The sequence below is a fragment of the Rana temporaria genome, chromosome 8 (assembly GCF_905171775.1).
Source record: "Rana temporaria chromosome 8, aRanTem1.1, whole genome shotgun sequence".
In the NCBI taxonomy this organism is placed as follows: Eukaryota; Metazoa; Chordata; class Amphibia; order Anura; family Ranidae; genus Rana; species Rana temporaria.
This window is the reverse complement of record NC_053496.1, coordinates 48,529,402-48,544,223: the sequence shown is the minus strand read 5'-3', so window position 1 is coordinate 48,544,223 and position 14,822 is coordinate 48,529,402. Positions and strand designations below refer to the sequence as shown.

At 49.6% G+C, this 14,822-nt stretch overlaps 1 protein-coding gene across 1 annotated transcript in view; it reads left to right on the top strand.

Moving 5' to 3' along the window:
- LOC120910394 (alpha-2-macroglobulin-like protein 1) overlaps nucleotides 1–1,986 on the top strand; it is a 36,693-nt gene extending 34,707 nt beyond the window's left edge. Inside the window, exon 4 of the mRNA XM_040322151.1 lies at nucleotides 1,894–1,986. Coding sequence (XP_040178085.1) covers nucleotides 1,894–1,986 — 93 coding nt within the window. The remainder of the gene's footprint in view (nucleotides 1–1,893) is intronic.
- The last annotated feature ends 12,836 nt before the right edge of the window (nucleotides 1,987–14,822 follow it).

Below are 14,822 nucleotides of genomic sequence, written 5' to 3'. Positions count from 1 at the left end.
ACATTTTGGAGGGGAGGGCTAGATGAGTTTGGGAGTACTAAAAAAATTTAATTTTGATTATTGGTGAACATAGACTTTACAACACATTTTGGAGGGGAGGGCTAGATGAGTTTTGGAGTCCTAAAATTAAAATAAAAAAAAATTAAATATTGGTGAACATAGACTTTACAACACATTTTGGAGGGGAGGGGGGGACATTACAATGGATATAACACAATACATTGGGAAGTGACTAGACTAGGTAGGTTGGGGCCCAGGATAGCATGCTGGGGAGGTAAGTGATGGGAAATATGCATGTAGGCCAAAAAAGGGGCATCAAAGTTTACATCATGCATGGGGGCAAAGGGGACATTCACAGCATATTCCAGACATGGTAATTAGGGAAGGAGGAGATAACTACAAGACATTAGCATACATTATAGACATAAAATGTGATATTAAAGGAGAAAACTTACCCTCATATATTCCTCCTGCAGAACCTGGATGATGGCAGAGCAGGTGTCAGGAATGATGAGGCCCAGAGCCTGGGGGGAGATGCCCGTCGAGAACTTTAAGTCCTGAAGGCTTCTCCCAGTTGCCAGATAACGGAGGGTGGCAACTAGCCTCTGCTCAGCACTGATGGCTTTCCGCATAACGGTGTCCTGCCTGGTAATATAGGGGGACACCAAAGCCAACAGGTGCTGAAAGACGGGATCAGACATCCTCAGGAAATTCCTGTAATCAACAGGATTATTTTCCTGAAGCTCCCGCAGCAAAGGCATGTGAGAGAATTGGTTCCTACGGAGCAACCAATTCTTGGTCCATGAACGTGTCCTCCTCCTGTTCATGAACTCCTCATCGTCTAGGTCATAAACAAACAGACCTATACTCAGAAGATGCTTAGCACGAAGTCGGCGACGACTAGGTGCCTGCAACATGGCTACAAGGCTAGTTACGAACGACAAATCAGAATTGCACTAAACAGACCGCAGTGAAGAACAGCAAGACCTATGAAGAACGACCCTGACAATGAAAAACGCGGGGACAGGACCGCAATGTAAAACAATACGACCTGACCGCACGTCTCGATTGCCTAGATATGACCCACACAAGTACAAACTGAACGGCAGAGATCAATCTGAAAGCACAAAGACTGAAAAGCACGAATCGTCACTCACCAAACTTTTACTAACACGCGTAAACACGGAATCAGCAAAAGGAGCCCCAAGGGTGGCGCCAACAAAATCAAACCTCCCCTTTATAGTCGCGTCATACGTCGTGAGCGTCATCGCGCCGGAGAACGACCAGATTTTGGTATGTTACGTGTGTACGCAAAGCAAGCCTGCCGAGCTTCTCGACAAGTTCAACAAGGAACTCGTCGAGGAACTCGACGGGCTTGGCACGTCGAGTTTCTCTGTCGTGTGTACGAGGCCTCAGAGGCGAGCCCACATGAGTGCCCCCATAGAAAGTGGCACCCAATTAAGAGGAGTGCCGGTGGGGCACCCCAGAAGAAGAGGATCGGGGCTGCTCTGTACAAAACAATCATAATAAAATACATTTATGTTTTTGGTTATAACATGACAAAATGTGAAAAATTTCAAGGGGTGTGAATACTTTTTCAAGGCACTGTAGATTCTGGAGCGCAAGTGGTTAAGTAGGTAGTAAACCTGCCCTTGAGGCCAACCCAAAATGTAACCCCTAACTCTCTGATGCTGAACCTAATCTTCATCCAATGTACTATCACACTCTCACTAACACTGGTACTGGGTAAAATATGTTTGCATCTAATTACAGCACACTAAAAAGAAATCTTCACCAAATACTTTTGATTCTTTTTTATATTTGTGGACTTTTTAATTAATCGTGATCATTTTGTAGTTCCTTCTCACATGCTTGTCTTTGTATTCCTAACAGGATGTTGGTTTGAAGGTCCTGACAAATTTGCAAATCAAGAGGCCTCCGCCAACTTGTCCACCGTTTTTAGCAGAAAAAAACGTAGGTGTGTAAAGAATGCTATATTGTGTTTGAGATTGTTTTAAAATGCAATGTTTTGTAGCAGTTGCAAGAATAGGTTGGTTGTACCCAACCGAGATGGACAACACAGACTATGAAGATTTTAAAAAAGCTGCTTGTGCCATAAGACACTTTTCACACTGCTTTTGCAGCTTGTAGTGCCCCCTTATGGTGTGTTTTTTATACATCTCCTGCCACACTGCCTACAGCACATTTTCAGTTATGGTAGGTTTGGGACCCGTAATAAAACCACCAGTCCACTTTGCTATTCCTAATCCTAGGCTTTCAAGCCACTTTTGGAAAAACTTGTTTACAAAACACAAGAGGGGCCCTTCAGCCTATTGTAGCTACAGGCCCAGTCTGCAGGGGTTAAATGAACACTCAGGTCCATGTGACATGAGGTTCCAGGTTACCAGGTACACCGTACATGGCACTACAATGTGACCCTTCTTACCACTAACTACAGGCTGACCTTCTTATTAAGCCATCACCAATTTTCCAACCAGAATTGGCCTCAAGTCTCTGTTACTCGGGTATAGGCTTACCCTCTGTTTCCATAAAAATAAGAAAAGACGAAGCCTTTCAACTTGGGCATTTTATTTACTTAAAGTCCAATTCTGGGATAATATTAATCCCCTTCCTACCCCTCCCTCCCATTTATTTCTCACTGATTGCTGGGATGAAAAAAAAAAAAATGTTAAATATTTAAGTCAATGTCGACATGCTATTGACCATCCAGACTTCAGTAATTGTATCAAGTGAGCCTGGCAGGGTGGACCAAGTCTAAACTGATCTTTCTTCTCTTCCCCTTGACGTCTCTCCACACCTTCTCTCTCTCTCTATGAATCCAGACCTCTTATATCACACAGGACCAGGTGTCAGACTCAGCAAAACCCAGGAATAACGGTTAACCCCTAATTTTTCCCGCTGGGGCAACAGTAATCACTATATCTGCCTACAATTCCCATTGGTTGTCCACTGGAGGGGTTCTCTCAGAATCCAGAAGACTACTGCTGTCAGCCCAATGGCAGTCACAAGGACAGGGCGGTGAAAGTTAATCTGAGGTTCTCTGTTTAGGAAATGGCTGGAGCAAAGCACACCGATTGGGGGACTTAGAAGAGATTCATTTGGTAGATAAGAAAATCTAAACACCTGAGGTGGAGGGACGGATGGTAGGAAGAGTTGAGATTTAATGTAAAGTTATATGTAATAGTTCAATGTTCACCTTTAGCTTTACCAAACCTTGCTCAATCTTTTGTGTCTGATTTAGTCTAAATCCATTGTCCACTACAAAGGGTTGTTTATTCCAAGCCTTTCCTTGCTAGGTGGCATCTAGCTATCCTAGAGGGCATGGTATAAGAGAACAAAAAGAGAAAAGAAGGCACCTCCAGGTTAACGACAAATATGATTTAATAAATAATAGGTGACAGCATCCACTTACATATAAAATAGTGGAGATCCGGCATGTAGATCCTTTGTTGATGGTCCCTGATGTGACGTACTACCGCACTAGATGTCGGCTGGTAGGTTGCTCTAGTGCCTCTCTGTATCGGACCGTCCGTGTTGCAGGAAGTCCAGCTGGTACGGTGAGACCATCGAAAGCGAGGCGTGGAGCGCAGCGTGAGTCGTGGTGACGTCACTGGAAACTTGTTGAATGCGACGACGTTTCGGAGCTGGCGCTGCATGTAGCTGAGCGCACTCCTTTTCCACGCATTCCTGGAGTGCAGCCTTCTAAGTATAATGTGAATATAAAACCAATGGAACTAAAGCGGGGGAGGGGGAGCAATGTAAAAAATAAATAAAATGTTGCCAGCAGGTTCGCACCAGCGGCAGTAAATAATAGCCAGTAACTAAAATGGCGGTCAGTCCACTTCCAATAAAATGGAGTTTGGACTTCCGGCCGGAAGTTTCAGTAGTCAGGGAATCACCAGTAGTCAAAATGGCGGATGTGGTGCTTCCTGTTGTACAAAGCAGATGATAGGATAACCAGTAGCACAGGGAGGTATAAAAAGACTGACAAGCACCAATGAGGCAGCTTCCTGATGACGCATTAATTTGCGAAATGCATAGAGGCTGCGGGACCATCGCCAGCTCGTCATGTCCAGTCTGAGTATAATGAGGCTGGGAACGCAGGCGACAAAGTGAGGCATCATACGTGTGGACCAGGACATACTCGTACATTTGTATACTCCTATTTACGGCTGGATTAGCTCAGTGCCGGCTCCCAGGCACTTTTACATGTGAGTGGAATAACTATATGTGTTTTAATCATAAATACATTTTTTGATATACTACACCATTATGGTCTTTTATATGTTACATGAGTGGATATAGAACGAGACTACAGCCAAAGCATTGGGAGTGATTGCTGATAAACCTGAGAGAGGGAGTGGTTATCCATATGAACCAAAGGCAGATTTCTGGGTCCATCTGGTGAGTGGCCATTTTATCCCGTGACGGTGTAGGCACTATTTGCGGTGAAGGTGGAAACATAGCTGGGCATCACTGCAAGAAATGATCTATTAAGGACTTTCTTAGCACAAATACATATATATTTTTTATTTATATATTTTGTAATTAATTATTTTTCGTATATAATACATTTTTCTTGCTTTCTTGGGGCACATTCAATCTGTGGATTGTAATAGTAGCATATTTGAAATCTTTTTGGATTTATTTCAATTTTTTTTTGATGGATTGAGAAATTCATATGTTATAGTTTGGCACAGGGCACTGTATTGGTATTTATTGCACACTATTTGTTGATTGTTTGCGCATCAATTAATAATCATAGACACATGTACATACGCAAGTTCACAGGATCAGTCGTGGTAAAATGTTTACATAAATATAAGTTAGCGCAATACACTTCACAAATACACAAATCTAAATCCAACCTTTGAGGTTGCACTTTTATTGCAGCAAGACTTAATAAGAATATTGATATTATCTTGGCGCCGGTAACACACACAACTTTTTCTAAATACTCGTTTGTTTGCTGAACATGAACTGTTTATTAGAACCAGAATACAAGTCTTATATACAGTTAAAGAGGAGGTTCTGCCCTCCTGCTCGTATTACTTTAACAATACACTTGTGACTAGAAACATAAATTAACATGAGTTAACTAACTAATCCCTTAACTACTTAAGACCCGGACCATTATGCAGGTTAAGGATCTTGCCCCTTTTTGCGATTCGGCACTGCGTCGCTTTAACGGACAATTGCGCAGTCGTGCGACGTGGCTCCCAAACAAAATTGGCGTCCTTTTTTTCCCCACAAATAGAGCTTTCTTTTGATGGTATTTGATCACCTCTGCGGTTTTTATTTTTTGCGCTATAAACTAAAATAGAGAGGCAATTTTGAAAAAAATGCAATTTCTCTTATCGTCCATGGACGGACACAGCTCCTTAAATCTTGACAAATGGGTTATGTTTCCTGTTTACAGGAAAGGACTAGGCAGAAACATGTTAGATAATTAAATACATGTTACATTAACAGAGTTGAACAGCCCCGCCCAGGGGGCGGTCCATCCAGACATAACCATACTCACTGCAGCATGCAGCCTCAGTTTCGTTCTGCCTAGCAAGGAGAAGGACGTATGGCTCCCTTTGGGCCCAGCGCCCTGAGGAGAAATTTTATTTTACTTTTTCTTGAAGAATCTTCTTTCAACTGTCGGCTGAGAGACAGGCTGGATAATATAGATCCTTGTAGTCTACTCAGTCCGACCAGCAAGCGTGGGCACACCATTGCAAAGAGGCTGGGTCTGCCACGCCATACCCCATGACTCCTGGGGTGGCTGGTAAGCTTTGCTCCGAGGTCCACATATGACTGGGCTGTGGTGTTGTCTCAATCACAGTGGACTGGACCGACAGCTACCTCCATTGCGGTTGTAGTTCTGTCAGGAATGCGTCAGCAAGTCCTCGCTTGGACGGGTAAGTACAGGCTCTCCCGCTTCGGTGGGTTAGTACGGCTGGGCATTTCTGGGGTTTGGGGGTCCTCTTCTCCTCCCTTCCCTGCTCCTTTTAACTTGCTGCATTGCTAACATTGCTGCTGTCAGGGGTGAGGGGGCCTTCCTGAGGGGACTGTGTTATCTGGCCTGTGTTTTTTTTTTTGTATGGGGCTTTCCTGTGAGGGGTTTTTCACTGTTAAAAAGCCCTAGGAGGCTTTTCCTGTTTAAATGCGGCATTTTGCCACCATTTGGCACACAGGTCCCTGCAGATGCCGCACAGTTACCTCACAGTTCTTTTCCTCTCACACGCTGTGTGCTGAAAGTGGACGGCAGCGCTGGGCAGTCTCCTCCTGAGGTGAGTCCCCTGGGTACCCCTGATCAGCGCAGCAAGTGGGTGAGAGGCCCTGAATAGGGCTCTAGGAGCTTTTTTTTATTTGTAAGGACAGGTGTGCATATTATACATACACACTATGTAAATTATATTAATATTTGGAGTCAGTATCTGGGTCCTTCCCCAGCATGCTGGTGGTGGTAGCAGATGTTAGCACCTGGGATTCCCACAGAGGTTTTATTGTTTGTGCCATGGTGGGGGTGGACTGCGGACGGGCGGTAAAAGAGTGCCCCCTTCCCCCGTTATCCCCTGGGGAATGCTCTGTTATGGAGCCATGGACCAGGTACCTGGGTAGTAAAAAAAAAAAAAAAGCAGGATAAGGCATTTATGGGTGCGCTTCTCACTGCTGCAAGGGACTCTCTTAAGCTGTATAGTGCAGCTGGGTTTCCGCCGAGGGCTCGGTCTTTTTTGGACCACACAAATCAGACCGCTCCTGTGTAGGTTTTTTCCTACTGTACCCTTCTTTGATAATTTCTAAGAGGCGGAATGAGAACTGCCGCTGAGGGCTTTTGTAGTCCCTCACCGCCGGGCGGTTCAATGCCCCTTTGAGGAGAGCCTTTTTAAAAGGTGGGCTTCTTCCCTGGTGGTGGACCCTCTGGGTGTCATGTATAGGTGACCACTCTCCCTGTTGCGGGAACTCCCGCTTGTATGGATCTGACTGATAGAAGATCCGAAGTACTGACCCGTTCCATGTTTACCATGCTGGGGTCTGACTTGCAGCCTATTGTGGCCACTACTCTGGGGTCTCAGTCGGCGCTGGCGCCATTTTATGGGAGGTTTTTCAATTACATTGAAAACTCCCATTAGCGGCCATTTTGTCGTAGCTGCGCTATAGTGCAGCTTATATTGCGGTCGGCCATTTTCCTGTGGCCGCGTTCTGAACACTCGGCGGCCATCTTGGAGTAGTCCTGACCCCTAGTGCTGTATACAACTCACGGAGTGAGCATTTTGCACCAGACAGTGCAGGAGCACCGACTCTCTCCCAAAGTTATTAGGCTAGCGGACCAGCTGGTCCAGGGCCTCATATAGGTCTGTGATGCTTCATTGAATGCTGCGCCCTTGTTATCCAGGGCTTCTGTTTCAGAATGGTTTTATGCACACGGTGGAGTAGTGGTTAACTCCATTACTTGGCAGCAAGAGAGTCAATGGTTCGAATCTGGACACTGATGCCAATCTGCCTGGAGCTTGCATTGTCGCTCTGTGTCTGCGTGGGTTCCTCCGGGTACTCCGGTTTCCTCCAAAGGCATGTGTGCATATACCAACATAATATACATACACACTATGGCCCGGATTCACAAAGCACTTACGCCAACGTATTTCGAGATACGCTGCGTAATTGTAAATATGCGCCGTCGTATCTATGCGCCGTGCCCACAAAACTAGATACGCCTGAAAATAGGCTTCATCTGACCAACGTAACTTGTCTACGCGGGCGTATCGTGGGCGCATATTTACGCTGGACGCATCTGGCGCTCCCATTGATTTTCTATTCAAATATGAAAATGAGGGAGATACGGCGATTCACGAACGTACGTACGCCCGGCGCAGGCTACGCGCGGTTCGCGTAAGTTCTACGTCCGGCCTAAAGTTATTCCCCATAAAGCAGGTGTAACTCAGGACCAGACGTGCACAGGTCAGTTGGACAGCAGCTGCAGCAGCACCGTTACGGACAAGCTAAGCAACCACACTTGCAGGACAACACATCTGTATGCCAACATGCCAGGCAGGGCCGCCATCAGGAATTTTGGGGCCCCTTACACAGCTTCAGGCATGGGCCTGGGGGGTGCTGCCGCGAATTGAGAAAGACGAAATAAAGAAAAATATATATATAAAAAATAACTAAAAAGAATAAAAAAAGAAATTAAAAAATATCAAAAACATATTTTTTTTCTAAAAAAAAAAAAAAAAGGTGACTTGTCATCTGGGGTCCTGTGCTCACACACACCACATCCACTTCACATTGGTTTAGCCCAAGTCCATAATGCAGGACTTGGGAGCAGCAACGCCACGCCAAGGCCCCAATGGTGTTGCTGTCCATTCATACCACATTCACACGGTCGTGGGGATAACCTCTCCCTGAAGACCCAAGGTGACACGCCTAGCTGGCAGAAATGTCACCCACATTCACACACCAGTCACACTGTAGCCTGCACTCCTGACCGTGTGAAGTGACAACAAAAAAAATAAAAGGGATCATGCCATTGGCCGACATGGCGCATGCCCTTACTGGAGGGCGGCACATACATCTATGCACGTCTCTCCAAAAAAAAAAAGCTCATAATCTGAGCAAACCAAAAAAAAGAGCACTCATTTGCCCTGTCGTGGGCCAGGCCTGGTGCCATGGCTCCAGCTCCTCAGTTGTCTGGGGGGAGCCTCGGGTGGGGGGGTGGGGCGGGGCATCAGGAGGAGGATCATCCCCTGGTCTGTCACTCCTGGCAGATGCTGGCTGTCTGCCCTCCAACGCAAGGGCAATGCGGGTGAGGACAGAGTTTGTCTGCGCCTGCAACCGCAGCTGGCGGGTGGTGGTGTGCCGCTGGTGGCGCCTGGTCTGCCGCCCCTCCGCCTCGATGGCAGCAGTGTTGGCCTGTATAGCCACTCCCAGGCTCTTCACCTCTGCCACAAGGCCTGCTGCTGTGGCCTGCAGCTCCCCAATGCAGGTCACCATAGCAGCGCAGTTAGCACTCACATCCTGCAGGCTGTCAGGGATTGAGGTGCTCTGCTCAGCCTGCTGTGTGAGGCACTGCTGCACAGTGGCTGCGGTGCCCTGCACAGCCACTGTGCATTCAGCCTGGGTCTTGGCTGAAGAGGCCAGGCTGTCTGCCACACGGTGCAGGTCACAGGCAATAGCACCCATGTGGCGCGTCTGGCGGGCCTGTTCCCTCGCAAGCCCTTGTTGTAGGGATTCGGGTACACCCCTTGTCTTCCGCAAAACCTTCCTTGGGGCTGGAGAGGCTTGGGCCCATCTGTACGGGGAGGCCCTTGAGGGGCTTTCCCTGATAGGGTGGACCCTGATGGAGGTGGCCCTTGAGGGGCTTCCCCTGATGGGGGGGAGGTTGAGGGGCTTCCCCTGATGGGGGGAGGTTAAGGGGGTTCCCGTGATGGGGGGAGGTTTGGGAGGGTCCAGGGAAGATGTTATCCTCCTCGAGGTAGACACATCCCTCAAGATCCACATGCTCCTCCTCAACTACCTCTAGAGAGGTGTGGGCACTCTCCTCCGGGGATGGCGTGGGTCGTCCAGCAGTTGACGATGGCCCCGCTCCCTCCAGCACATCTGTGGATGACACAAAGCATTCACATGTTGGTGGACCCACACACTTGTCACATGTTCCCTTGCACCCCTTCACATGCTACACACCGGATGGGGGATAGAACACACTTACCTGTCCTCAAGGCCTGATCACCAGAGTCAAAGCCCTCCAGGCCCTCCACTTGCTCCCGCTCCAGACATCTGGCGATCACCTCCTCATCGGCAGTGAGCCTGATAGTACTGGCTGGTCCGCCCCCCATGCCCCTGGCGTGGCTCTTCACCCTGGCCAGCTTATCTCTGACCTGACGACGCAGGTCATTGATTTTTTTTACCATTGTCCTTGGAGGTCCTTCTCTCATGTCCAAGGGCATTGACCTCCAGGGTGACCTCCTGGAGGATCTCTTCTTTCCTGACCTTGCTGGTCATGCGCCATGGAGGTACACATCGTACCTAGAAATGGCAGAGATCAGGATGGCCCTCTCCGCAGCTGAAATTTTTTTCCTCCTCTCCTTCTCAGTCTCAGGAGCAGACATTGCTCAGATTGCAAAAGTACCTGCACCACGGAAGACAAGCTGCTGGTGTACTTTTGCGCTCGACGGGCGCTTGTCTGGGCGTATTTATGCTCTCGGCGTAGGCGGTGGGCCGGCGTATCTTAGGGGTTACACCGGGCGTAGTTGTGAGCATGTGCAGAGGGGTGCAGGACATACGTCCGCGTCATGGCGCATGCGCCGTTTAAGATACGCCGGACGTAAACCACTGCGACACGCTCGGACCATCATTTGCATGGGGTCACGCTCCCATTTACACTTACGCTGGCCTGCGCCTTCGAAAATACGCTACGCTGGCTCATCTTGGTGAGCAATGGCTTGCTGAATGCAGTGCATGCTTCTCCGCGCTGCGCCAGCGTAGCGTAAAAACGATACGCTACGGCGGCATAAATATGCGTCGATGTATGTGAACGCCGGCACCCAAATCCTGCCAATGTATGTAGCCTTCCCTCCCTGTCTCTAGGTGGGAGGGGCGGCTTGCAGGTTCACAATTCAGTGAAACCTTCCTGCTGTCCAACCAGTGGGTCTGTGAGGTGGTCTCTTCGGAGTACTAGATAGGGTTTCCTCCTATCCAAAGAACCAAGTTCTTTCCTTGTGTCCTCCTCTCCCGGCCCGTCGGTTTGCCTTGGGCAGTGTGTGACTTGCTAAGCTGCGGGGTAATTTTACCTTTCGTGCAGGACGAGAGGTTTGGGGTTTTCTATGGGCCTCAGGCCCTAAATACCTTTTGTGAACGTCGGGTAGTTCCGCATGGAATCGATTCGTTCGGTGGTAGCTGCGCTCCATCCGGGGGACGTCCTGGCGTCCTTGGACATCAGGGACACATACATGCATGTCCCGTTTTGCGCATGTCAGTGTTTTTTTCTGTGCTTCGTGATGAGAGAGGGTCTCTGTCAGCCTGTGGCCCTCCCTTTTGATCTGGCATCAGCACCATGGGTTTTCAGCTGGGAGCTCGCACTTATCCTAACTTTGTTGGGACAGCGAGGCTTTGCCTCATTGGCTACTTGGACGACTTTCTTCTGAGAGCAACTTCTGTCTCAGACCTAGTGGATGTGTTATTCCCATTCAGACCCTCCGAAGATTCGGGTGGGTGTTAAACGTTTAGGCCAGAAGGTGTAGCTCAGTGGCAGCAAGCCTGCCCTCCATGTGTGCGACACAGGGTTCAAATCCTGGGCATACTAGGTTCCGACTCGGTGTTGGAGTATCTAGGGTCTGATCTGGTCTCGGTGGCAAAGGTCCTTCTTCCCCTGGAGAAATTGCAGACTCTTCAGTCTGCGGTGAAGGTATTGGCATCACGCAATCGGTCTTCTCTCCGGGCGCCTGCTGGTCCGGGGCCTGTGGGTAGCCTCCTTTGAGGCGGTACTGTATGCCCAGTTCCACACTCGGGTTTTCCAGGGGAAATACTGTCCAGGTGGTAAAAATCTCTTGTCTCTCAAATCATCAGATTCCGGTGCGCCACCTAGTCAGAGTCTCTCTGATTTGTTTACGGAGATCCCCGACTCTTCGGTCCGGGAAGTTGTTTCACGGGTTGTGAACCTGGGGGGTCCAGTTGGCCCTGAGTCGCTGGACTTGCGTGGACCTATGGCCACACCTCTCTGAATGTGTCCGCTCTCGTCTGGTCTCGGTAGCTACCCAGGGTCGGGCCTGGCTAGTGCCTGGGTGGGAGACCGCCTGGGAATACCAGGTGCTGTCTACCGTTCATTGTCCTACTATTTTAGGTTATCAGGCATTGCTTCTCCTCGTGGTCGAGGAGGTTGCAAGGTTGTCCGATCTGGTTTCAGCCGGACAACGCCACGGCCGTGGCTTCGGTCTACCATCTGGAGTCGCCAGATGCTGGACCAGGGCGACTGGTCTTTGTGCTTGGGGTGTTTCGGCTCCCTTGCAGGAGGCGAGCCTCACAGGGCATGGATCTCCTGGACGCTCGTCTCCACCACAAGGGTGTCGAAGTTAGTGGCTAGGTCTAGTGATCTGGTACAGACGCGTAAGTCGCCCTGTGGGGTCTGTATCAGCGACTTTTTGACGTTCCTCCATTGTAGTTGCTTCCTCGGCTGGAGGCTGAGGAGATCCCAATGATTCTAATTGCTCCAGATTGACCTCAGAGTCCTTGGTACGCTGATATCGGGCGCCTGGTAACAGAGGCACCCTGGCGGTTGCAAGGGCAGGAGGTCCCTCTGTCTCGAGGTCCCATACTTCCTCCTGTTGTACAGTCACTGACTTGCTCAACATGGCTATTGGAAGCCAGACTTTAAGTGACCGGGGTCTGTCCGACTCGGTCATCTCAACAATGCTTTGGGCACGGTAGTCTTCTTCCAGATGATCTACCGTCACACCTGGCAGGCCTACATCTCTTGGTGCGAAGGGATAGATTGACGTCCATGGACGTACTAGGTGTCCAGGGTCCTGCTGTTTTTACAGGGGGCCCAGGAATTCAAGCTTGTGGGTTGGGTAATTCTTCTCGGCGGGGAGCAGGCTCCTACTTACATAGGCGACAGGCCGCAGGTGGCCATCATGCTCCTGATACAGCACCCCACCTAGTCCATCTCGGCTGGCATCAACATGCAGTTCATAGGGTTTCTTGGGGTCCGCGTAAGCCAAGACAGGGGCAGTGGTTAGGCTCCTCTTCAATTGAATAAATGCCTCTTTACACTTGGTGTTCCACTGATCCCGGATAGACTCCTTAGGCTTCCTGGGCCCCATAGTGAGCTTCACAGGCTTGACCGGTTCTGGGACATCATCTTCTCCCTCAGTCCTCAACAATTCATTAAGGGGTTTGGCTATCTTGGCAAATCCATCCAAGAATCTTCTATAATAGGAGCAGAAACCCAGGAATGATCGGAGCTCGTTCACGTTGGTAGGCCTCGGCCAGGAAGTAACAATATCCAACTTCTCCGGATCTGTAGCCACCCCTATGTGGCCCAGGTAGTGGACCAAGGACTGGTAAAATTTACACTTCTCTGGAGAAAGCTTCAGGCCTTCTTCGTGGAGCCTCTTTAGGACCTTCTCCAACCTTTCCTCATGTTCTTCCAGGGTTCTGCCAAACACGATAACATTGTCTAAATACACTAGTACTTCTATCAGGTTCATGTCCCCCACTGTTCTCTTCATCAGTCTTTGGAAAGTGGCCGGGGCTCCTGACAGACCTTGAGGCATGTGGTTGAACTCGAAGAACCCTACTGGGGTAATAAAAGCCATCTTTTCTCTGTCTTCAGGATGCATGGGAATCTGATAGTACCCACTCTTTAGATCCATCACACTGAACCATTTGGCCCCTGACAGGCTCTGTAATGCGTCTTCTATCCAAGGTTACGTTAGGTAGTCGACACATAGCCTCAAGGACCCATTCTTCTTTCGAACTACCACTATTGGGGAGACATAAGAACTCCTTGACTCTTGGATGATTCCCGTCCTCTTAAGTTCTGCCAGCTGCTCACGTAAATCTTCTAGGTCGCCCAGAGGGACCTGTCTGACTCTCTCTCTAAATGGTTTGTCCTCCTCTAAGCGGATCTTGTGGGTGGCACTCTTCGCACAACCCACGTCATATTCATCCTTGGAGAATATCTTTTGCCATCCAATTGGGCTTTGGCCCTCTTCTTCCATTCAGGTGGGAGGACTGCGTCTTCTGAAAAAAACTTCTCCACGGTGGCTTCACCCCTCTCTTCCTTCTTCCAATCAGATGGGCCGACTGGGGTTAGGGCCGGTCTTGGGTGTTCAGGCGCCCTGTGCGAGCTAATCCTGTGGCGCCCACAGGCTAGGGTTGCCACCTTTTCTTCAAACTCGAACACTTTAGCTGTACATGGCAATTTTTTTGTGCTATACTCTATAAGATTTTAAAGACCTGGAGGAGAGAAATAATGTATATGTATATGACTGTCTCGGTTACTTGGGAGCCACAGTCCGGTCTGAAAAATGTGTCTTGGTTTTAGGCAGACTGAAATCCAGACACATGATTCAAAACCTGAGCTATTCAGGTGGACCCCGGACAGGTGGCAAGCCTAAGCATCATAATACATGGGTCAGGGAAAAGGACAGAGGGATGCCGTGGGAAGAGGACAGAGGGATGCCGTGGGAAGAGGACAGAGGGATGCCGTGGGAAGAGGACAGAGGGATGCCGTGGGAAGAGGACAGAGGGATGCCGTGGGAAGAGGACAGAGGGATGCCGTGGGAAGAGGACAGAGGGATGCCGTGGGAAGAGGACAGAGGGATGCCGTGGGAAGAGGACAGAGGGATGCCGTGGGAAGAGGACAGAGGGATGCCGTGGGAAGAGGACAGAGGGATGCCGTGGGAAGAGGACAGAGGGATGCCGTGGGAAGAGGACAGAGGGATGCCGTGGGAAGAGGACAGAGGGATGCCGTGGGAAGAGGACAGAGGGATGCCGTGGGTAAAGGACAGAGGGATGCCGTGGGTAAAGGACAGAGGGATGCCGTGGGAAGAGGACAGAGGGACATCGTGGGAAGAGGACAGAGGGACGCCGTGGGAAGAGGAAAGAGGGACGCCGCGGGTAAAGGACAGAGGGACGCCGCGGGAAGAGGACAAAGGGACGCTGTGGGAAGAGGACAGAGGGACGCCGTGGGAAGAGGACAGAGTGACGCCATGGGAAGAGAACAGAGGGATGCCGTGGGAAGAGGACAGAGGGACGCCATGGGAAAAGGACAGAGAGTGGCTCTCTGGTGGTGTGGGGTACAGTGTGACTCTCTG